At 51.4% G+C, this 24,838-nt stretch overlaps 1 protein-coding gene across 1 annotated transcript in view; it reads right to left on the reverse strand.

The window, feature by feature from the left end:
* The window catches only part of EPS8L2 (EPS8 signaling adaptor L2), a 68,114-nt gene extending 43,349 nt beyond the window's left edge, over positions 1-24,765 (reverse strand). The window contains exons 1-3 of the mRNA XM_075095228.1: positions 24,478-24,765; positions 3,065-3,129; positions 1,798-1,853 (exon numbers count right to left, since the gene is read on the reverse strand). Coding sequence (XP_074951329.1) covers positions 1,798-1,853; positions 3,065-3,108 — 100 coding nt within the window. The 5' untranslated portion in view covers positions 3,109-3,129; positions 24,478-24,765. The remainder of the gene's footprint in view (positions 1-1,797; positions 1,854-3,064; positions 3,130-24,477) is intronic.
* Positions 24,766-24,838: the final 73 nt, after the last annotated feature.

The following is a 24,838-nucleotide window of genomic DNA, read 5'->3' on the forward strand; positions in this document are numbered from 1 at the left end:
GGAAATAACGGGCAGCCGATTTACTCCTCTTGAGGATTTGGCACTTGGACTTACGGTCCTCATGTCAGGTTTGCTGGAATTTGGTCAGAGAGCTCCCATCCCTGGTGAAATTTGCTTTTGGGGTGTGTCCATGCAAAAAACTTTAAAATATGTAACACGGTGTTGAAAATGACTTATTTGAGAAACTGTGTTTGTTGTAAAGGCAGTTTGTCAGCCTCTCCCTGTGCTGGCTTTTGCAGCGGAGGCATTGCGGGGTGGTCCCCGCTCGCCGTGCCGAGGCACCGAGTCAGCCTTGCGCTCACAGTTAGATCCCACCCTGAAACCGTGACAATCCAGAGCCCTGGGCTGCCTCCGCCTGTGGATTATAACCTGCACGCGTGCTGTGTTTCCAGCACAGTTGTCAGCTCTTGGTTTCATTTTTACATGCCTCTGTACGGCTCTCTATTTACCTTGCAGCCATAATCTTTCTGCCCCTGATGAGATCTGCTGGAGCTTTCAGTGCACAGCAAAAGAAATGAAGCCATTAGAGGTAGGAGGAGCTCGTCTGAGCTAGCAGTCCTGTGCACAAAGTGGAGCAGCACCCAAACATTTCCACACCTCACCCTCTTTCTTCTTTCTTGGCTTATCATGTGTCCTTTCATCTCCTGACAAGTGACTGACACAGCTCAAACCACCTCTTGCCACCTGCCCTCATGCAACATCCAGGCCACAAATAGCCCCGGCCAGTAACGCCAAATTTATTTTCTACCCTTATTCCCATGTTTCGCTCCTTTGCAGCTAATCCAAGTTCACAATGACTTTGTTTAACACTTCATCCACTAAGTACAGCCCCTGCTTGCCACCAGCGACCGCTTCTCCCCAGGCAAGATTTGTGGGGCACTGCCCCAGCCCACGCCACACTCATAAACCTCCAGCCAAAACCCTTCAGCAACCAAAGTCACTTCCCAGGGACAAATAAACCACCCTCGCCTCGTAGCTGCGAAGAGAGATTTCTGATCAAATATAAGCTCCCCAACAAGGGGCACGCACAGCCTGTGTGCACCCGATGAAAGCACCCACCAGGCAAATGGCAGCTCTCAGGTGGGAGGGTTCGCAGGCTCGGACTCCCTGAAAGCTGCTAGTGTTCCCCCAGGCAGCCCCCACCTTCTTATCCAGGGAGTGACTGAGGGAGGTGACTTTTCACGTGACTTTCTGCTTGTTCCGCCTACCCCACAGGCCAAGGCTTCACCCTTGGGTACATTAAGAGAGCTGCTAAGATCAGGAATAACTGTTACTGGTACCGAAGTGATCTCTATGGCTCTTCATCCAGTGACTCACTGGCTCCTCTGGGGCTTGTAAACAAGCTGCATATCAGGCTCTGCACAAGCGTCCATCCTACCAACTCCCTCTACTTCCAGAGAGCCAATGGGCACTGGAGTCTTCACGGTTCACTGAGTAGTTAAAAGAGGATAATCATTAACCTGCTGAGGACAGTCTTTCTTTTGTTAGGCCCTTTATCAGGTTATCTTGCTAACATAACTGGAGAGGATCTGGGTGACAGGTGGGGATGAGGGGAAGCAATGTTGTGCGTAGCTTGTCTGTTCTCGCAGTATCACAGCTGTCCTCAGCATTGGAGGCAGTGGCATAGAGGTAAGGTGCATTTTTGCTGCCATGTCAGGCCACCCTGTTGCGTACGGAGGTCTGGATTGACGTGGTTTTGATTGAGTCCCAGCCTAAAACTCCCCAACAGCCGTGTCCAGATCTCCAGAGGTGCTTTTGCTATAGGAAATCTTAGATGTGTTTGTGGGCATGACTTACCGTACAGGTCCTTTGCGCTCAGCTTGGAGGCTCCGTCCGCTCTGCCCATGCTGCCACTGTAAAAGAAAGAAGGTACAAATAAACCATCAGCTCCCAGATCTTTTTGATATCTGCTTTCACACTGGAGCCCACATGATAATCAGTACAGCAGCTCTGCAGCTGAGAGAGACCAGGCCTGCCCTTCTCATCATGTCCGTCAGACGTGGTACAGCTCCGAATTACCAGGCAAAGCATTTGCTTGTCCGACCGTGCCGGCGGCTCCCTCTGCAACCCTAGCTGTTATCCACACCGCAGGCACATGTCACTAAACCCAGCAGCTGGAAATAGGAGAGCCCATCTAGGCCTGTCCTCACAAGAGTTACCTTCACACACAGCGTCCCTTGGAAGGACATTGCTTCTGGAGGGGCTGTTTTAAGGACAGTGCCTCCCAGTGTGCGATAAGTGGGGTTGTTACAGGGAGCAGCGCGGGTAAATGGAGACCCCTCCACATTATACCTGAGTCCATCTGAATCTGAGGCTGTGTAATGGACCGTATTAATGGACCCTTTGGAGATGTACTCCTTGAAGGCAGGTGCTCAGATACACAACATGTCCCATGTAAAAATGTGGAAGGATGTAACTGTGTGTAAACACTTGAGGTTTGGGGTATCAGATCTCTAAGCATGGGTTATGTCCCCTGTAGGGCCACCCCCCATGCCTGGGTTGCGTATGGGAGTGCACAGCCAGGAGATGACAGTGTTTTCTCCGGCTCAGGCCTGGCAGGGGAGGAGCAAAGTGGGACCTCAGTGTTACAGGTGCTGTGGTTGGGCTGTCCTGCATGGTGCAGTGGGCCAGTGGGTGGCCAGTGACTACTTTCTGCTCAGTCATTATGTCCCCCTGAGGGCAAGTGGTGCTTCACGGTGCTCATACACCTACACCCTGCTCTCCAGAGACCAGGGGTGTGCAGGAAGGGGGAAGAGAGCTGGTGGTTCTGGCTCCATTGGGAAGCTACTGTGGGCTGCCCTAGCCCCCGAGCCACGGGTGGAGAGGGTCCTGGTGTCCCTCTCCCTTCTCTGCACCTAATGCGGCGTTACCAAGCCACAGCACGCAGGGCATGTGAGGTGTGAGGCAGGGGTGCTGCCTATGGCCACAGCTTGTGAGGTGCCCAGGAAGGGTGAAGCAGGGACTTCAGGGGCAACTGGGACCACTATGAACATCCCCCTGGGTGGTAGGACGGAGTGGTGGTGCCAGCCACAAGACGGAGGAAGCCCACCACAGAGATCCTTACTTTGATGAGCCAGGGCTGCTGCTGAGGGATCCCTTGAGACTCATGTCGCTTCACAGGACAGGCAACTGCAGCAGAAGCAGAAGAGGCAGGGTTAGTGATTAGAAAACACGCTAGCAGATGATATATCTGTGTGTGTGCTGCCCTTCCCGCCTCTGATTTAGGGTCTCCAAGCAGCAGCGTGGGCAGATGAGAGCAGTCAGGTGAGCACGATGGGGTTTTCTGGCTGCTCTCTGCCCGGGGGCTTGGACACCTCCCACAGCTCAGACCTGGGCTGAAGATGACACATCCCAGGTTGCCTTTCCAGAACCTATTTCCATCTCTCCTCTCTTGCCTGTCCTTTCCAGGCCCCGACTTTGTGGTATTTCAGCACATCTTTTTCTAGCAAAGCAGCCCTGCCTGCAGTTTAGCAGGGACTGATGTGACTTTCACCTTTAAGGTCTGTCAGAGGCAATTAACAAATGTATGGATCCCTGTGGCCACGTGCTCGTGACTGTAAGTGTTCTGAGTCATTTTTCATGCCTACGGTGCCGTTATCTTTTGTTGTGTGGGAATTTTAAGCTCTATGCCAGCTGTTAAAGTATCCTTACCAGGGTACTGCCCACACAGAGAAAAGTGAGGTAATTGTGAATGCTGCTCCACTGGCAGCATAAGGATGGAGAAAAATTTACCGTGATGGCTAAGTGCTTGGTGAGAGGCAGACAGGTTCAGTTTGCAGATTTTTTTCCTCTTCTTTCAGATGAGAATTATAGATAATGTGAGAGAAAATGCGAGAGAGATCCAGGCACTGCTCTGAGAGCAGAACTGCAAGGGGGGGGGGGGGGGGGCAGGGGGAAAGAAGGGAAAACAAGGTATAATAAAACAGAAGCTTTGTATTGGCATCCAAGATATTCACCTCTGCTCCAGTGCATGGGTTGGAGGAAAGCCAAGACAAAGTCTTCAAGTTTTTTTTTATTCACTTTTGAAAAACTCAGGGGGCATGTGCCTGTGGGCTGGGCGCTCAGCGCCTCTTATTTGCTTCGCCTGGGTCAGACCCCGCTCACCTTATTATAAGGTTGTCAGAATTCAAAGGTATGGCCTTAAAATGCTTGTTGTTGGCCTGAAGGAAGATTAATCAGTGTCTTCAGTGGATTTCCTGAGAGGGGACCTTAGAACGTGCTTAGTGTGTGCTGTGGGGCCGCCGTGACAGCCTTCCCTGGTAGGCAGCAGAGCTGCCTCGCAACGGTTTGTCTTAACTGAGCTTAGGCTGAAGCGTGTGTAATCCCTGGGGAATACTTTGGAGTCATCCCTGGCACCTGGGATTTTCCCTCTGGAGGCTGCCTGTCTCTGCTGCAGGGCTTGTTGTATCATCAGCAGAGCTGCCCTACATTCCTTACGCATCCGTTCCTATTTCTCCTGTTGGAAATACTTGTGGTATTTTGCGCTGTGTGTTTCGCCCTGAGGTGAGGGCAGATACAGAGTTTTCTCACTGATCTTAACAAAACTGCGCGCCTGTCAGAGGGATGTATTTCCAGGGGAAGCACACGGCTCGCGTGCACGCCACACAGTGGCACACCGCTGGCACCATTGCACAGCCACGCACACGCACGGGTACACACAGACTCTGTGGAGGACCCTGGCATGTTTTGGGCTCAGCCTGACGGCCTTCAGCCTGCTTTGTGTCACCATAATGCTCCTCAGCACCAAGACACTGTTAGTAATTACTTTGAAGTTCATTTTGTAGCTAGTATATTAAATTCTCCCTTTTTCGTCTCTCTTGTGGTTGATTCTAACATCCATGCACGCACACACGCATGCAGATATAAATTCATATACATGTTAGAATAGAAACTTGGTGTTCTGCCAACCCCTCTGAGTGTAATAAAACCCGTCTCTGTGCCCAAGCCTGGGTACCTTTGAATTTTATCTCTGTTAATAGCTGTCTGCTGGTTTCCTTTTACAGTCCTCAAACTGTTCCTATCTCCCAGATCTCTGTGTGCATTAGCATAAGATACCTAGAAAAGGGAATGAGCTCTAATAAACCCAACTCTGGTCTGCGTACTTTACATCATCTGATCACTTTAGTCCAATGGCTGATGATCATTGCTGGGAATGTTTCTACATATTAATGTAATATTTCTGGCTCCCTTTCACTTACTGCCCCAGGGCCATGTCCTTAATGGACTGAAATCCAGGTTAGTCCAGCGGGTAAGTGGCACCGAGCTTGGCCCATGGAGTTCAGAGCTTGCTCCCAGGCCCCAGCCATGAAACAGCAGGAGGAACCAGGGATGCAGCCAAGGACACCCTAGTTTTTGTTTCTCCTTCACAATCTCTGTCCATAAGACAAACTCTGGGGGATCTGCTCCCACTTTTAGAGGAACCCACCTGGTCAAACCCTCTGTGGCTGCCAGAGGTGCAGACCCCAGGGCAATGGCAGAGGTCACCGCTCAGCTTCGCGGGTGAAGTGGGACCAGCCATAACATGAGCCAATTCTTTATCTCACAGCAGTTAATGAGCGTACTGATGGGATAAGGAGGGCTCCCTAGAGCAAGGCGTGATAAGCTACCATGGACCTCGACTAGTGGAAACACCACTGGACCCCGCAGGTGTCAGAATGACTTGCCAACGTGCTGCTTGAAACGTGCAGTGGGAACACCCACAACCCACAAAGAAAAGTTTGTGCTGCTTGCGGTCCCATTTATACCCTGACGCTCCAAAAGTCTTCCACCTGGCCAAGCAGAAGCTGTAATGCATTAGCACCGCGACATTTCAGCGAGGGGCTGATTATAAATTGCTCCTTCTGACGTGTCTGATCAAGTGATCCCTGGTCTGTCTCCACATTTGTAACCCCCTAACCCCAATGACCCCCCCCCCTTTGCCCGACGCCGTTGGCAGGTTGTCCTCCCTCCCAGGGTGCCTGCTTCTGAAAGAGTGCGTGAAACTGGAAGCAATGTGAGTGCCTGCCAGGTCAGCGGGTCCTTATCCTGCTGGGCTCTCTTTTTTTTTATTTATTTATGCTATTTTCATTATTTAACCCTTGCCTAGTTCTTACCACCTCTTCAAGGGCCAGGTCTGTGTTCAAACTTGTGTTAATCGAAATGAGGGTGTGGTGTTATGCTGGCCAAGTTAAATGAGGACAGAGCCTCACACCAGAGCTTTTATTTCAGTTTAAATTGTCTGATATTAATTGAATCCTAGCTGGCAGACTGGGGGGGGGGGGGCACGTTTCTGAGGGGTTGGAGACTCTGTAATGATTTTGCTAAATCGAGAGACAACCGGACTTGAATAAGATGAAGAAAGGGCTGAGAGTACTTTGCCTCTAAATGTGTGCCAAAAATAAGATGCAAGAAGTAAGATGGGGTTATGGCGGAGCGGCCGGCTTTCCCCAGGTTTCCCCCTCCATGCAGGGGCATCCCTAAGTGCTCTGACAGTTTGCAACCTCTGACACACATGTTGGCTTCTCTCTGCTGTCATTTCAGCGTGGCTCATGCTTCCCTGGTTAGAGGGTTCCTGATCTCCCTCTTATCTCCCTGCAGGGTGCGGCTACTTTCTCCTCCTTCCCCAGCGGGGCGAGCGGGCACAGATAGGAAGGGAAGCATGAGGCAACTTCAACCGTGCGGTGTGTGGCAATGCAGGAGTTGCCTTTGACTCAGCCAAATCAAATCCAGTTTCGAGACCATCACCCACTCTTTTAATGGTGCAGGAGAGTGTTTCTCTGTGGGTCACCAAGCAAGCCAGCTAAGCCTTGCACTTGAGCATGGTGTTTAATGGGACAGGGGGTCCAGCAGCTAAGCCAGGCTCAAATTCTGGCCACAGGGACAGAACGCAGCACTACTGGGGGGACTTACAGGTGAAGCTTAACTGCCTGGCTAAAGCCTGGCACCATGGCCTGTCCCAGGCCAGGAGTTCTCATGTGCTGAAACAAAGGGCCCTAGGGAGGCCAGCAGAAGTCAGTGCTGAAGGACATCGAGGTGGGTGAAAGTCATGTTGTACTTTAAAGCAAAGGAAATCTCACTCCCTGACTTTCCGGACAGCCTTATCCTTAGAGGTCAAATATCCTCCTGAAGACACACAGAATAGTGATAGGAGCCTGGCATTGTTGTCTGTGCTACATTTCTGTACTTTTATAGCAAATGGAAGCAGGCCATACATTGTTTTGGCTTTCTTTAAGTCTCTTTGAAGAGGGAGCTATAACATTGCAAGGGTGGAGAAGCTCTATGGGAGGAGAAAGAATAATAGCTCTCTTCTCTGTGGGCTGATCACTACTATTGTCATATATTATTTTTACTAGGAATACTTCTCCCTTGTCTGCTGTGGTCATACATGTTTGTTCTTACAGGAAATGGAAAGGGGTTGTGAAAACTTCTGGACTTTGGGTGAAGATGGGACAACTTGAAAATGTGAAATACTAGTGTCTTTTTTAGGTCTATTATCATTATAATCACTGTTAACGATACCAGCATCTAGTGTTTGTGAGTGTTTTTCATCATGGTCTGTGAGCGCGATCGGGTGGAGCGAGCTGGAGGAGGTTTGTTGGTATCAGAGGCTGTTAGAATATACGATTGTAGCGGCAGAGAAATGCTGGCCTAAACGCAACAGCTTTTGCTGGAACAACAGTAGAAAAATAAGGCAAAAACCCCAAAACCTTAAAAACTGACAAGCTACCTAGGAATAACAGTAAGTTTTTTCCTAGCATGCTCTAACCCATATCTAACAGACCCTGTCTTTTTTTCTATCAGTCATCCCATTGAAATCGGCCTGGTGTGACAGGACTTCTGAAATGCCCACAAGTTAGTATGGAAACATGTTTTCCTACCTGGAACCACAGTACTGATACTGATGGTTTAACCAACGTGTCACAAAAAGGGGTCAAATAAGGTTTTATGTCTGTAGTCTAGAGAGTTTCTTGACCAGGATGGACCACGTGGAATGACGCTAACATGCAAAACGGTCCCTCATGTCCATCGAGTCAACCCAAAGGTGGTGGTGGGGAATGGCTTTGTTGTGCAGCGCATGTGAAGTGCTCGAGGATGTGGCGAGGGAAGTCTCTGCACCAAGCAGGTTATGGGCTGGTGAAATATCTGTGGTGGAAACGCTGCCCAGGGGTCTTGTCTGGGTGGGAGGGGGCAGATATAATGAGGGTGCTGCTGTCTGTGCGTGCAACCCATGCAGGCTGGATGGGTCAGGCAGAAATGCTAGATTAGCAAAAGCCCCAGCAAGTAACATAAAGCGTCAGTTAGAAACATTAGCTGGCGACCACATGATGTTATCTTTTAAACTTCCCAGGACAACAAAGCGCTGTCTGTTAGGGCTGCTGAGTGTTTTCATAAGGGAATGTCGCGCTGGCGAAAGCTGTTTGATGGACTGTCCTGCAAAGCTACGTCTTCTTGTGCCCACACAAGAGCAAAGGGAGCACAGGCGCTGTGATATATGTGCCATGGACCATCCATGCTCCAGACAGCTCTCCCCTCAGCCCCTGAGAGTATCCGGCCGACTCCCATGATCTGTCCTGCCCGCTGGTATCTTACTGAAGGACCTGGCAGGCAGGCAAGGCTAAAATCCCACATCAATCCACTAACAAAACAGCTTTCAGGTGTTTGTGAGGCACCGGGGTCTGCATGCTCACTGCTCCTCATGTGGCACCAAGAAATCTAAATTCACACAGTCTTGTTTAGATCTCTGAAAGCGCTTGTGAGATGGACCCTGGGAGCCTTTGGGAGACCTGAGAACTTAACCTGGGCCTCTTGTGTCCTGGTCCAGCCTCCTAACGATGAAACCACCCTTCTCCTGCTTTTAGTTGCTTTTCTGAACCTGCCAGTAACGATGCCTGTCAGGGCTCACCAAAAGAAATTCAGACCTGCTCGTTAAGGTCTCTACCAAGAACATTCACTCATTGAGAAGATCGTCTTTGGGTTAGTCAGAAAGCATCAGAGGAAACCCAAATCCAGAGCAGAGAGGCTGACAGCCAAACAAATTAACATGGTGGTGGTGGTGTTGCTGTTCCTTTGAGCAAGCAAGCAAAGTGGTGGGTCCTGTTGTTCTTTCCTTCCTCCCTCCCACCCATGGCACCCTTTCAAGTTATCTTTACAGTGACAGAGCCACTCGAGATCACAGGGCGCTTTGGGAAGATGCTAGCCCCTGTGGAGGAGGTGAGCGTGAACGTGTGTGTAGTTTCAGGGTGTGCATGGCATGTACCATGTTACAGTAGAGTCACAGGTGGCAGGTACAACCTGCTGGGTGTCTGGAGGAAACACTCCCTGCTCTGTACATGGGATTTTTCACATTGTGGAGATTCTCCAGATGACAAACACCTGGATAAATATAACCCAGCCCAACAGGTCGGCGTAGGTACGAGCCGAGAAGAACCCAGCGTTCTTCAGCCTCCATGGGAGAAGCAGCAGCAGCTCTTTTAGACTGAGACAACTCAGATCACCAACCACCTCTCTACCAGCTTTGATGGACCCTGACTGCCACTTTTTGTTTGAGAGTCCCTCTCTCCTTGTGCTGTGCCCTTCCGTGCTGTGTCCTGCAGAGCACCAGGAAAAGATTTATTCCTATTGCTGAGGATCACACCCAAGTAGGCTGTGCCTTGTTCACTTACCTCCTCAGAAATAGTAATTTGTGCTTAAAAAGTATTTCCTAGGAAAATATTTAAGCAGACTTCCCAGTGTCGAGAGGGGAACACCCACACGGTTGTCCGGCAGCTGGGCTTGGCATGAGCGGTCCCTGGGAGACCACACAGCCCTGCTAGATTTCACTAGGGATTTGGAGGTAATGCATCTGCTGGCTTTCCTATCGATCCCCCAAGGGGCTGAAATGGAGGCTTGGGAGTTAATGCTCAGAAACACAAACCGATACCACGGAGCAGAAGTGCCAATATTTATAAATTCTTGATGTGAGATTCACAAACTACCTAGGGAGAGCATGGGAAGTTACCCGCCGTGTCCCTCCAACACATACTTGTGCCTGGCTCTTTCCAGTCTGTAGGTGATATGCAAACAGACCTTAATTTAGGGCCAGGTCAGGAGTCCAGGCAGCACTGGAGGCTCTCGATGCCCACAGAGGTCAGTGCAGGAGAGGAAGGCTCTGCAGGCTGGTTGAATCAAACGAGGAGCTTTTGTAGTCCTGCCAGAAGGTAAAACCTTCCTTCAAGAAGCACAACCAAAAGCAAGTCTAGACAGTGCCTTGCTCTATAAATACCCAGGGAAAATGCACAAACAGCCACAGTCTCTGTGGTCTTGGGAAAAAAATGGAAGCTGACTCCACCGCCCCTCTGAAAGACGTATTTGCAGAGTCCCTGTGCTGAGTCACAGCTCCTGAGTTTACACTTTTCCTCTCTGGTGGAGGAATCCCACAGAAGCTGGGTGGAGGTAAAACACAGAGCAGGTTGGGGCTTGCTGTGTGTCTGCTGAGCCCGTCTCTTGACAGGGGTACCAGGCTGAGCATTATCTACGCTTGGGCTGCAGTTCAGCAAGCTTGAGAACCAGGTCCAGAAATAGCGTGCCAAATATTAATAGATGCTTTTGGAAAGATGGAAGGAGACGGATGAGCACACCTTTTATAAAAGCTCATTAAATGGTTTAAAAAGATGCCAGTTCAAAACTTCCCAAATGGGAAAAAGTGTAACATGAGTCACTTGCGTTCCCCGGGAAGAAAAAACAACGTGACGTGTTCCCCAGGCTTCCCGGGAAGAGGAGAGTGTTGTGGGGAATTTTGTAGCTTTTTCCTGTGTCCTGTTTTTATTTGTGCCCACACCTTCTGGCAGCAAAGCCTGTCCCCTCGCCCGGCAACCAGCACTACCCAGCTCCTGGCAAGTGTGAGCCTTGGGGAGAAAGGAGCCGTGGGACTGTCTGGGCAGGAGGTGAGGGGAGGGCTGGAGGGCTCCAGCCACCACGCGCCAGTGCTAGGGGCATAGCATGCCTGGTAGAAAGTTTGCTGAAGAAATGCGCTGGTAGTTGTCATGCTGAAGGTTTCTCTGCCCTGCGTCCTTATTCAATTCCCTCCCCACAAAATGATGGCTTTTTCCTAGCCTGGTGCTAGGCTCCGGGAGCTGGATCACTGGCAGCAAGGGGGTTGTAGCTGTGATTTTTAGAAGGGGGGAAGGATTTGACACTGTGACTGCATTGATGAAAGTGATCCTTTTTATCTTCTCTGTGTAGAAATCAGTGACTTGGACATCAGGCCAGTAAAAATAGGGAGTGATTCTGCATGTGTGTGTCATATTCCAGAGCAGGACGGACAGCAGCCCAAGGCTCTGTCCTGTTCTGCTCCAGCTCAGCCTAAAGGAGGGCACCAACAACACTGTGCACAACTGGCAGTGCTGCATAAAGAGAATATCTCTCATTTCTCTTAGGGATTTTCCAGGCTCGAAGGCATTTGTGAAACAGCTGGGAGGCTCAGCAAACGGCTGGCACCGGTGGGGCAGGGTGGGCTGGCAGCCGGGGGTGGAGAAGGTATAAGGGTTCCTGCTGCGTCCCTGCTGCTTCACGCAGTGGTGTTGAGGCTCTGATTGAGGCCACAACAAAATGTTCTTTATGGTCGGACTTGAAGAAGAAAAAGCTGATTTGCTCAGGGCTGTCACATCCATGCTTGAAAGGTGGTGGTGTGTTTATGCAAAGCACCGGTAGCAAAACTGCTTCTTCCAGAAGCTTTAAAGCTATCTGGTCCAACCATCAGCTGCCACATCTACCCTGACATGATGATTCCTGGGTGGCCCTTGTTAGTCCCCGACGGGTATTGGTCATTTATTTCCATCTGTGGCCATACAGGTAGGTAAGAGATTGGCGTTTGCTGTCATGACTGCTTTGAGCTAATCACTCAGGTGCATTAATCATTCGTTAAATGATTGCTTTAACGTGTAAGCACACCGTGACCCCACCTCCCATTAATACCATGCAATCCTTACAAGCTAGCCTCAACAGTCCTAGGCTGTTCCTGCTTTTACAAGAGGCCTGTAAAGCTTAACAGATAAATTTGGCAGGCCAGTTAATTTTCCACATTAATTCCCAGCAAAGGCCTTTAGCCCCAGGAGGACCGTGATGCTTAAACCTGAACATCACTTGCCTGGCTAGTGCCAGCCCAACCAGGGCTGAAACGCTTCAAGGAAAGATGAGCGAATGGTATGGCTGGTTCCCTCAGGAGGCACCGAAGGACTTTTGTTTGTAAACGGACTCCTCCATGCCGCCTGGTTCATGAGCAAGACAGAGGTGTGGAGATCGATGGGACGTTTCCACCACCTCCTCCTAAAGGAAGGGCATTTTTGGTCACTCCCTGAAACACTGATTCACTTGCCTGGCAGAAATTCAGGCATGTAGCAGGACAGTCAGTGTGCCAAGAGCTTTTTCTCCATCAGAGAAAAGCTTGTTATTAGGCTGAGAGCCACTCTGGGGGCCATGTTTAGCTGCACTCTGTCTCCAGCATGGTCATCTTGAAGCCTCTGAGGTTGAAGGGAGATGTAGAACATGACTGGTAAATCTAATCCAAGAAATATTTATCTCCCTGTGTAGGAAGGTCACGCCATGGTATCTTTCCCCAAAGAAAGGGAGAGGGCTGCAGCCTGCCTCCCTCTGCCTATACCAGTGAGTAGCTATTTCACTTTGCTCCCTACTCTCTTTCCAAATGTCTGCCTACAGCAGTTGGGGCTTGGGGAACCTAATGCATCAATAAATTTCGTTTCCTGCTGTAAAACTCGCCCTGGGGTTTTTGCTGGGAAGGTGGGGCAGAAGACTTGAGGGAGGAGATTAATCTCTTGAAAATGACATTTGATGTTTAAGGCTTTTCCAGCCTTCTTAGCCTAATCACGACAACATTCATTGCCATCTCTTCCCACCCCATTTTGTGCTTCCTACTCATATCCTGTGTGTGTATTTTTGGCCGCTTGCTAACAATTCATTTGAGCTCGAACTTGGCACATGGGAGCTTGGCTCCGAGCGTCACTGCAGGAAAACAAGCTGACATCAGTTTAACCAGCTCAGTGACTTGGTGGCATCCACACTCACAGAGACGTGGCAGAGTTCAGGTCAGCTTTTGGTGCGGCAGGGGATGGAGTTGGTTCTTACAGGGTATATTCAGCCCCTCAAAATGCTCCTGGGGCTCTGACCATGTATCTTTCCTTTGGTGCAGGCGACAGCCGCGTCTCCCAAGCACTGCTAGCTCAGAGGGTGAGTGGGGCCTTGCTCAGGGGCTGCTGCTGGTTTCCTAAACCGTCTCTTCCCAGGTTGCCCTGAGAGGCCAGCTCGTGTGGTGGTAGCCAGAGTAGGAGCACAGGCAGCCAGAACTGGGCCCAGCCCAGTAGCAGAAGTAAGTGTCCATGCTGGCAGGACACAGCTCGCCGCTGGGGAGGCTTTGCTGATGTATCGCTGAGCTCCTGTCTCGGGGCATTGGCACCGGCTGTGGATGCAGCTTGGATCAACAAGGGTATATCATCCACCTGGCTCAGGGGAGCGGGCTGTGCTGCTGAGGCTGGGAGTAACAAAACATGTCCATGCAGCAGCTCTTGGGCACTTTTTAGTAGTAGTCTAATCTAGCTTTTTTCTTTCTTTTGTTGTTATTTTCATATATATTCACGGTAGATAAAATTCTATATGGGAAATTGTGATTTATCACTTCCTAGTCATCTCTGAAAGGCAGAAATGGGAGTTCATCAAAATGTGCTTTTGCTGTCAGTCATTCGTTTTACTTGCAAAATGCTGAGTTTTTTGGATTCCCGTAGAGAGTTCCCATAGGAACCATAATGTTGATTGCTGGTGCAACACTGGTTCTGTTGCAAAATATTTAACCAAACTTTCCTGCCCAGCTGAGGATAGCCCTGCTCTGCCTTTGGATTCAGAAGACAAGATGCATGTTCACAGAAAACAGCGAGGGGAAGAGAACCGGGCGTTGTTCTCAAAAACCCTATGCAGGAAACTCGCTCCTGTCTTAAGACACAAACTGCACACCAGAGACGAGATTTCAGCTCACTGGTCTGACAGGGGTCTCCGGCGTCTCCTTCAGCATGTCCTTGAGACTCTGCAGGGCTCTGCTCCCAGCAGTGAAAGGGCACTAGAAAAATTTACATCCTCACAAAGAGGAATACACGAGCCAACTACAAGGGGATGAGCTACCGTGGCTTGGAGGAGAGGTCCCATGCAGGTGCCTAAGCTGGAAGAGCAGCAGGCTGTCGGTCGGGGGAAGAGCTGCAGCCAGTGCCTGGCATTCCCACGGGGGATGGACATAAGTCCAGCTGATCCAAATGGGCCCATTTATCGCCTACTCGCTTTAACCTCTTTTTAAGCAATTCATCTTGCTGTCCTGTGCGTGGCTTTTGACAGCTGTAGCATTTGGAACCCTGTGTCAGCAAAGTCTGCTAGAGAGATTCCTCGTATTAACCCTTGGGGGTGGCGTTAGATACAGCAATCTTATTCTGGTAGTTCCTCTCTCCTGCTTTTAAACTCCTGCTTCATTTTCACTCTGAAACCTGGGCTAAAGATGAGCAATCGGGGCTGATTCCCTCCTAGCAACTTGCACTGTACCATGACAAGTTACAGCCTTGGTTTCAGGAGCAGCTTGAGCATCACCCACCCTCTTGCTGTCCCTGGCCACCACCTTGTCCCCAGCAACTGTGTGCGGGAGCACTCCAACCCAGAGCAGGAACCGATGGGGCTTGAACTCCATTCCGCCCACAGGTATATTTTTTTTTAACTTGCTGGTTTATTTTCCAGCCAGATCAGCTCCAGAATCTGTCTGGCAGCCCAGCCCCACAAGCCCTCGTGTTGGCACAATGAAGGAGCATCATGGGCATGTGAGCAGCTGGGAACGGTTCAAGCCGGCATTGCTGCCAACTGTGGGGCCTCCCCCTGCATGCATGCAGGTAAACCCTGGGCTTTTACAGGGTGATCATCTGCCGCAATGTTTGGGCTTTCGGTGAAGTTACCAAGCACTGTGGATGAGGCTGGCAGGAGGGGGATTGTGCAGCAGGAACAGCCAGTTACACAGTAACCAGAACAGTCCCTTGAGAGATCGTTCCAAAACCAAAAGAAAAAGTTTGTTCCCTTTGCCCTTTGTTTCATTTAGAATAGAAGGATGTGTGAGGCTGGGTTTATCAAAAGAATTTAAATGGCAGTTTCTAATCTTACGGTGCAGAAATGTTTTAACAGTCTTGCTGCAAAAAAAAGTTAATCTCCTGCAAGGGCAAGGAGGAAAAAGCAAAATTGGTCCCTGCAGCGGAGGCCTGGATGAGAACCTGTGAGGGCAGTCTGGTAGCTGGGCTAGGAGAGCCCAGCAGTGATTACAAGGCTGGGAAGGGGATGGAAGAGTGTCCTGCAATGCCTTGAAGAGGAAAGGTCTCACTAGCCACTCCTGCAAGCCCACAGGGGCTTGGCACAGGGATTTCCAGTCCCAAAAAGCTAAAGTTCTGTAGGGGGACAGGAAGGAGATGCTTTCTGCTGTGGGAACCTCAGCGCTGAGGAGCAGGTTACCCAGAGAGGTTGTGTCATCTCCATTCTCAGGGATTTTCAAGAGCAGACGGAGTAAAGCCCTGTGCAACTTGTTCTGGTTTCAGAGCTAACCCAGCTGTGGGTTGGACTAGAGACCTCCTGAGGTCCCTTCAGGCCTGAATGATCCTGTGGTCCCCAAAGAGAGGAGGGGGAAGGAGCAAGAAAGCCCTTTTATGCCAGTTGGGCAAGCTGTGTTTGCAAGGGTTGGGGCTGTTGGAGGATGGCACCCTGTCGTGCCAACACAGGCCACGTGGGTTCTCCTGTAGCCAAAGGGGGAGGCAGGGGTGGTGTTTACCACAACCTGTGGTTTTAAACCAGTGAGCTCTCCTCCCTGGACTGACTGTCTTTAGGGTACATTGATCCTTAAATGAGCCACAAAGTTACGGAAGGAAAGGTTTGCAGAAGCAGGGCTGTGTCTAAAAGTGCACATTGGAGAACCTGGCGTATTCTGGGAAGGTCGTTTTGGAGGAAGGGGCAAGTGGCCCCGAGAGCACAGGAATACACATGGTTTTGAGAAGGACAAGGAGCCTCTGACTGAACGGAAAACCGAAGTCTTTTATCCTCCACCTCAGCAAATACCAGCTTTCCTGACAGCAGAGGTGTAACCCTGGTAGGCAGCACTCCTGCACAGTTCTCCTTCAACTGTAGAGAAATATATGTACATGTCATTTTTAGCCCTTTCAGTAATTGCCCTTCCTGGCCTGGCTTTGGCAGGGATGCAGCCCTCCTGCCCACAGCTGCCTGCAAGAAGATGTTGCCACCCTTTCGTGAAGATGCTCTTTCAGCATATGCAGCCCCAGCGCATCTCAGCTGGTGGGGCTCACCTGGGCTACAACAAAGTGCTATTCCTGGTGCTCCTCAGTCCTGCCCTGTGGGACTAACTGTTGGCAAGAGATTAGTGTGGGCCTACAGCTAAGCTGGATGTCATGGGCTAAGCAAGTCCTTTTTTAGCTCAAGTGGCCAGGGGAGAGGATTCTGAGACAAGAGGACCTGAGTGCCAGTCACCCCCACAGCGCTGGAGCGGCGCTGGAGCAGAGCGTGGCTTCTGCGAGCAGCATCTTGGCGGCTACACGCACTTGTCTTGGCAAGGACCGATCACGTTGGAGTCGGTGTCATGCTCCATGCTCTAGGGAAAATACCAGGGACTGCTGAGGGTGGTGACAGCCCAGATCTCTCCTGCAGTCTTCTCCACTGCTTCAGATCATTCTTCTAACCTTTGACCGTTTGCCTACAAGGTCTTGGCAGGCAGGGAGCAGAGAGCAGGGGTGTCTCTGTACTTGTGCCAGGTGTGGAGCAGATGTTCTGAGGACCTGTCTGGTCTAGTTTGCCTGTGACTGCAACAGGCAGGCTTTGACCTCTCAGCTTGTTTATTCCAGCCACCCTCAGTCCTCACTTCCTAGGCTGCGATTAAATTTGCACATTTCCTTTGATTGAGACATCACTGGGGCTGGAGCTCCTCTCCTCCCTTCCATCCTCCCTTTTGGCTCAGAGGAGCCAGAGACAGCTGCCTGGACGTGAGGTAGTCCATCACCTTTCCCACCACCCATGCTCAGTTCCTGCTCGGGTGGCAGGGTGGGGGGCACACACATGGCTGTAGCACATGTGGATGCTCAGAGGAGAGGACAAGAACAGGACAGGCGCACAGGGAGCCTCTCTGCAAAGTTTCCGAGCCTCCAGCAGTGGGGCTTAAGAGCTCTCGGTACCGTTTTTCATCCCTGAATTTGTCCAACTTAATTTGTCCAACCTGTGTAAACTTCTGACATCCTGAATGGCCTGTGGCAAGATGCTCTGTGGCTCGGCTCCGCATGGTGTGCGCAGCCATCTCCTTTTGTTTATGCCGCACTTGCCAGCTGCCGGGTTCAGGGGCTGCCCCCCAGCTCTGTTATCAGTAAACAGCTGTTCCCTTTTTCACTGTCTCCATGCCACGGGTAGCATCACAGATCTTGAGGAGAGCAGCACCTCAGCTGTCTCTCTTCCAAGCTGAAAAGTATTGGATGTTTTGTAACTTAAGTCACACATACGGGGTCCTTCCCTTCTTTATTTTTAATCTCGGAGCAGACGCAGCCACGCAGAGGAGCAGTGAGAAAAGGGTGCTTCCCTGTCAAGAGGATTGCTCAGGCAGCTGATGGCCTGACCACACCTAGGGTGTTACCTGCTCATACTGGCAAAGACCAGCAATGAGCACAGCTCTGGTAGATTTACTCTCAATTTATCCTGTTGAACCTGCTCCTGCCCAGAGCTGCAGCTTTTCTTGCACTTTGTTTTTTTTCCAGCTAGTGACACTTTATCAACTTTTTTTTTTAAGCAGTAGCAACTCACAGCAACAGACCTGACAGTCCTACGGACCTACAGTTAACCCCAAGAGCCTTTCATGTCTCATTTACTCTCCTGCCCTGCCCCTTCTGTTGCAAAAGACGGGGGGAAACCCAGCCCACCATTTTCCCCGTGTTATTCACATCCAGCCTACTCTGGCTTCATCTGAGTGCCTGGTTGGAGTGAGCATGTGCCTGGATGCTGGAGTGGACCTTCCCTTCACCACCTTGGCTTCTCTGCCAGTGAAACTCTGCAGGGCCAGCTGGGGAATGCTGACTTACACCGTTTGGGAATCAGTCCTTTGACTTCTGTGGGGCAAACTGCTGTTTCCACAGCTCAGATGTACTACTCCCCTCTTGCAGTTTAGAATGTTTGTGTTCTCAGCATTTCGAATAATAGAGGTGAATCAGCAATGCACCTGCCTGTGTGGTCAGGTAGCAAGCCCGTCTGGAGATCATCTAGAGATGCTGGTGTGCAGGTGCCGGGTGGTACAAGGCTCCTTCCCCTGCCAGCCCAAGGGACCTGACTCTCTTCTCATGTGGATCTGAGCATGGATCAATCCTTTTGAAGTCCATCTAATTCCAGTCAGAGGATTTGCTTGGGTGCAGTCTGGGACATGCTCTCCCTGCCTGTGTCAGATATTAAGGGCTGGAGTCTCAGCAAGGGACAATTTGCAAAACTCTCATGTGTTCGTTGACTGCAGAGCCATCCCCTACTACCTAACCTTACACCAGGCAGGCAACATGGACACCTGCACAGGCTTCCTGGATACATGTTACTCCTCTTCCTTCTTCAAGGAGTTTTGAAAGCCCCTGTCTCAACCTAGAAGCAATGCCAAGAGCATCAGGTCCTGAAAACAAGACAAACTGCCTTGCTGTGTGAAAGTCAGTGTTACAGATTAACCTGGGGGAATGGCCGGAGACAAGTCCATTCACTTCTTCCCCAGAGGAAAACATTAATATCTTTCTAGGGAACAGAGAGGTTTTAATTAGTGCTCCCTTCTGCATAAAGCCTGGCTCTCCTGCTCTGACTCCTCAGATGAACACAGCTATAATTAAGAGGTAGCAGTGTCAGGAATGAGAGCAGGCTCCAGCCTGTGATTTATTAAGGGATGTCATGGGTGCAATTACCTTTCTCTCTTCTCCTCTCCCCAGTGTTTTTATAAAGTGAATTTACTGATGAAAGGAGTCGCTCAGGCTCAGGCAAATGGATGCCTCTGTGTTTATCTACAGCACAGACAGAGCAAAGGCAGGTCACTGCTTTTCCTTCCATACAGTGACCGCTGAAAGCCTCAAACCTGACTTGGAGGATTTCATGTCCATAAGTCGCAGTTCTGGCCTAACCCCAACCCTCTGTGACTGCCTGTGAGCAACACCTGGACCAAGGGCAGCCCCCACCAGCACCCTCCTTTTTGCTACCCATCTGCTAGCTGTGGTACGATGAGGAGTGACCCCAAAGGAAGCCTGTGGGTGCCAACAAGGAGCGAGGGGCAGACTGGGACAAGCCACTTGTGCTGTCCACAGCAGTGGGGTGGGTCAGGGTTTGGGTTTTGCTTTGTAGTTGCTGATGCGGGAATCTGGGGGAGCCCACGGCAGCTCTAGTTCTCCTGGCAGCCAACACCTCTCATGCATGAAGAGGTTAGAACTATCTCGGCTCCCAGGTAGTCCCCACTTCTGGTCATCTTTAGTGAGGGTTGTTCGGTGTAAACAGTCTGGGGCAGGGTAATGTTGACTCCGACTGGGCCTGTTTGCTTGATCTGGATCGCCGTCTCACCAGGGGCATTATTTCACTTTTTTAAATACTCAGCGATGGCAAGCATTACTGCTGGGTGCCTGAACTTTGGTTTATTACCATTCAGGCAGCCTGCACTTTACCTTTGTAGGATATAAATCTGGACAGGTTGAGGCTGATAAGACAGAAGGGGAGAAAAAAAGAAAAAGGAAGCAGGAAGAAGAAAATGCAAACAAGTTCAAATTATGAAAAGCTTTTGGGGGCCAGTACCCCAATTGGAAGCCAAAAAAAAGGAAAGCATTTTCTCGCCCTTTCCAAGGTGGTGTTGACAGACCCCAGCCCACTAAATGTGGAGTGTTACTACTCCACCAGCCATCGAAAGAGCTGCCTTCACCTAGGGCTGGGCTGGAGGCCTGTGAGACATGAGGGCTTGTTTGTGCCACAGCTGCCCATCGTGACAGCCAGGGCTGTTGCAAAACCCTGTCTGCTGCCCCTTCGTGCCCTGGGTCTCGGTGCCCGTTGCCCTGGCGGTGCTCAGCTCCTCCATCACAGCTGAAATGCCTGAGAGAAGCCATGGCAGTGTACTGGGGAGTGGGAAAGGAGAGGTGAGTAGGTGGGCTAATGCCTGATCCAAATGTGGTCTGGATGTGGGCATGTGCCCCTGGCACCTGAGATGAGGATTTCTGGCACATGAGATGTTTTCGCCCGTTTCAACAGGGTGAGGAAAACCTTTGTGGGAGATGCCTGTGAGCGGGGTTGATCCGTGACCGTCCTCTGTAGGCAGTGATGGCTGAAAAGGCATGGAGCACCCTGAGCGGGCCCTAGCTGCCGTGCCAGCCGGGGCTGCACCTTGCCCCCTGGTCTGACATGGAGCAGTCCAGCCTCTGCCATCAGCCTATTGCCTTGCGCAGACGTGAGGGCCCCCCTGATTCAACCGTGCCTGCAGGAACAGTCACCTCCGGGCTTCGCTTGGTGCTTCAAACCAAATCAGGGCCAAAGTAGCTTGTCTGGCCACTTGAGTTACTGTTCCAGGCAGAGCCTGTGACTCCCCACCTTTGGCTTCCTCTTCCCGTGGGTTGGGAAGCTTTTAGTCTTCTCCCTCAGCGGGACCCCAGTGGCAGTGAGCACGTTGCAGTAACGCCCTTGGGAGCATTTGGGGAATGGGAGCGAGGGCTGGGCTCTCCTGGGGAATTGCAGCGCAGGTGAATGGGGAAGATGTCCAAACCGGTCCAGTGCTCAGCTACACACCCTTCCCTCCCTTCCTAATTGCAATTCCCCCTGATTTATCTGGATTACTAGGAAATAAAAATACCAGGGCTTTTTTGGTTACCCCCCCCACCCCCCGGCACCGTGCATTTCAGGTTTGCAGGTGGCACCCTCCCCAGCCCCGGAGAAAGGAAGCCTCTCGCTGCATTGGGAAGGGACGATCTCTCGCCTGGTGCACAGAGGTGGCCTTGTTCACGTGGGAGCAGCGCAACGACACCAATGCATGGGATCGGCTCTCTCCGGAATCCCCTTCGACTCCCTCTTGAGAGTGACTTGATGCAGGGGAACTAAATATTTTAGGGATGGGTGACCAGCATACTTTTTCCCTGAGCTTGCTGTTTCAAACCCACTGTGCACAGAGCTGCTGTTCACAGCCTCCCTGCTACATGAAGATCCTTAACGCTCCTCTCTGCTGTAACCCTGACAGATGAAAAGCTCTGTGGTCTTGTGGGCAGGTGGAGACCCAGGAGCCAAGTTTTGATCTCGGGCCTCCTGGGCCTTCTTAGCTCTCGTCTCCTGAGTCACTCAGGCGTTGTACAGTGCCTGGCACCATTTCTGATGGAGCAAGGACGCTTCCATAACACAGTTGGATGAGCAGGGAGGGTTTCTGAAGGTACCACCCTTCACTTCAAGTGGGCAGGCAGGTGGGTATTTTTCTGGGCACCTGCTGAACCTCGGCCAAAGCAGGGTGGTTCAGGAGGCCGTGCTGGCAGAGTCATGTGCTGCTAGATCTGCCCAGTAGTGCATGCATGCTGCTGTTCCAGGTGGACACCACGCTGCTGATAAAGCTTTACTGCAGTGCAGGAAACCATCTCTGTCACTCCGGGAAGTCCGTGGACTTTCCCTGGCACTTCTGCCCGGGGGACACTAGGGAAGGCTCGTAAGGCTTGAATGCTTTTAGAGGGTGATTATTTTATTGCCAAATCCATAGGCTAAAGGCCGTGCACTAACATCTGCCCTGGAGTTAAGAGCAGTACTGCTGACTGCTGTTACGTAAAGGAGGCATGAGGCCAGACTTCAGTCCCGCACGGGGAGAAAACCACTGAGTCTTCATCAAAACCACAAACCTGCCCGGACTTAGCACTTTGAGGGAGACCATGGCAAGGAAGAGAGAAAGCAAGCAGGGTGTGATGGAGACACGGCTCCAAAGCAGCACCCTGGGATCTAGCTCTCTGTGAATAATACTCTGAGGCTCCCCCATGCACTCAGGCTTTGCACCCGGACTTATTTTATATGGATGTTTCTCAAGCCCACACAAGCCAGCGCGTATATTCTCCCTGTTTCTCTCCTGTCTCTGTCTACCACAAGGACTGAAACCTCCTGAGTCCTTTAACACATTAGGATCTCTTCTGAATCTCTTTCACTTCCCGCCTGAATTATCCTGTGACCCTACAAAAAGCACTTTATTTTCCAGCAAATTCAAAGCCATCTCGTGAAGGGTCAGATGCTAACAAACATCTGGCAGATTTGGCCCCGAGGCCGCCCCCAGCAGGGGCTCCTCCCCTGGACGTACAACCCAGTTACCCCGCCAGAGTGGAGCTAGCTGGCGTGGGTTCCTCCTGCACAGCTCCTCCCTGCCTCCTCATGCCCTTGCCTGAAGCCGGTCAGGCAGCCACAGCGGGACAGCCCGACAAAATGGTGGCTGCTGTTAACATTACCGCAGACAGCGTCTTCTCCGCGATGCACCTGCGTGCATGCAAGCGAGCTGCCACCCGACTTGGCAAGCTGGTCCGTACGGACCAGGTGCCTGCGTCCATGGGAGTTGGGCAGACGGAGCCCCAGAAGCAACGATCTGTAGAACCTATTTTGCCAGACTCAGGGCCGGGTTTTGTCACTCCAACTGATGGTGAGTTGTTTGCAGTCAACAAAGGCGGGCACCGAAGGAGGGAGTCTGTCTGCCTCTGCGATACAGAGCCCGTGGCCCAAAAGAGATTTCCTCCTCATGTTGTGCAGCAGCCGGGCTGCTCGCCTCTGTCTCGATGTCTTTGCCCACCCTCACCTTGGGTGGTGTATAGCAGAGGGGCACTTTGCCAAGGACTGAAAGCTTGTCTTGGCAAACTGCTTTATCACACCAAGCAAACGCGCACGTGTGCATGCGTGTGCGCACACAGCAGCCGCACCTCACCATCTTTCACAGCCGTTCCCTTCCCCAGGACTTCACCAACATCCAGCTTGATGCCAGCGCTCAACTTTTTCTCAGGTGCCTGAAAACATCTGCCAGTCCCTCTAAGCTCTGTCATTATATGACAAGCACACCCTGCCCCGCAGAGTTCAGCAGAGTGGCTCCTGCACTGGACTGCCTGCCAGGAGGGCTGGGATCCAGCCGAAGGAACACCAGGTCCTCGGCCAGCCTGGCTTCCTAACGCTTCAGTGGCGGAAACCAGCAGCAGGTATGACCCAGGCCCGACTGCAGCGGGGACTGAGCTATTAGTGCTATCCCAATTTAAGCCTTGGTTTTAAAACAGGGTGAAGCAATGACCTTTGGCACTCACAGACACATTCCCAAGTCCCTCTTCACAGTCCTGTTTTGAAGGGCTCCTTGATTCAATACCCCTCCCTGCCCTATCTGTTTGTGAAGGACTGATTTTTCTCCCTGATCGACTGAAAACTCCGTCACTCAACTAAACAGAGCCAGGAATGGGCTGCTGCATGTGGCAGTGGTGGGTGAAACCCTGCGTGGGTCTCTGCTTCAGCCAGCCAGGCTGTTGTGAGTCAGCTGTGGGTCAAGCCTGTTGCTGTCATTTCTTTAACTCAGAGAACATCCTTTTTGGGGGCAGATCCCATCAAAGCAGCCCAGCACTGGAGCTCCTGGACGAGCAGCCACTGACTGATCCCTGTTACAGCACTCGCTTTGCACAGCATTTCAGAGCAGCTCAGCAATGCAAGTGTTACTCCCCGTTGCCCTAATTACAGCAGGGCAATCACCGAATTTTACTAATGTGTCGTCTCACAATTATTTCCAGTATTTAAAAATAATGTCAGTCAAATCATTTGTCCCTGAGCCTTGTCCTCAGTGGAGTTTGCACTTGCATTTTCCAGGCAAATAAGCGAAAGGGGACAGGAGAGCTGTGCTCCAACTTGTTAACACCGACGAAAGCTCATGGGGAGCCGGAGCTGTCACGCAAGGGAACGGGGCAGCTCCCAGTGAGCCTTCTCTCCGTTTTGAAATCAGGTGATGAATCTTGCCAAGGTCATGGGCAGGGAGAGCTCACCCACCGGGAGCAGCAGCTCGCCGAGGTACCCAGCGGGAAACAGCAAAAATTCTCTCCGCACGCGTCCCAAAAAGAGGAAACCCCGAGGTTTGCAAACAAACAGCTGCCCAAAACTCTGGTCTCCAGACTTCATTAGGAACAAAAAAAGCGCCCCGTTCTGTGCCAGACGGACATTTTGCTGCCAAGAAAGTGCCACCTACTGGAACTGGCCCGGTGGGGAAATGCAAGAACGGGAAACAAACCCAGAAAGCATAATGCTGGAAAAATTACAGTTTTTTCACCCTTTAAAAAAAACCCCACAAAACTATGCACTGACAGTTACCCCAGCTGCAGCCCCCTCTCCAGTCATGCTCCCTCCACAGCTGAATCAATCAGACTTTTGAAGTAGACAAATGTTGGGAAGGGGGATGTGAAGTTTTAGGGTTTGCAAGGAGGGACTTACCGGTGCCGAGAAGCCGCTCTTGTCTCCCGCAGTTCCCTCGGCTCCCGTGCGTCCGCTCCCAGTTAGCTGTGCCCTCCTAGTTAAATCCTGCTGCCATTCTCCGGCAGCCAAGCTCCCTCTGCCTCTCTGCGCAGCGCTTTGCCTGCGAGCCTAGTGCCCCAGCCCAAACGATGGAGGAGAGAGCAAGGCAGAGCCCACCCGGCGCCCCAGCCTGGGGGTCCCCGTGCCGCTGGCTTCCCTCTGCCCTTTCGTCCCAGTGCCGCTTGCCGCAGTTGTCTGAGAGCAGGTGACAGAGGTTTCTTGGCAGAGGAGAGAGGAGGGGAGGGATGTGGAGGCAGCGAGAGGTGGAGCTGGGACCCGG

Source organism: Phalacrocorax aristotelis, chromosome 5 (assembly GCF_949628215.1).
Source record: "Phalacrocorax aristotelis chromosome 5, bGulAri2.1, whole genome shotgun sequence".
NCBI lineage: Eukaryota > Metazoa > Chordata > Aves > Suliformes > Phalacrocoracidae > Phalacrocorax > Phalacrocorax aristotelis.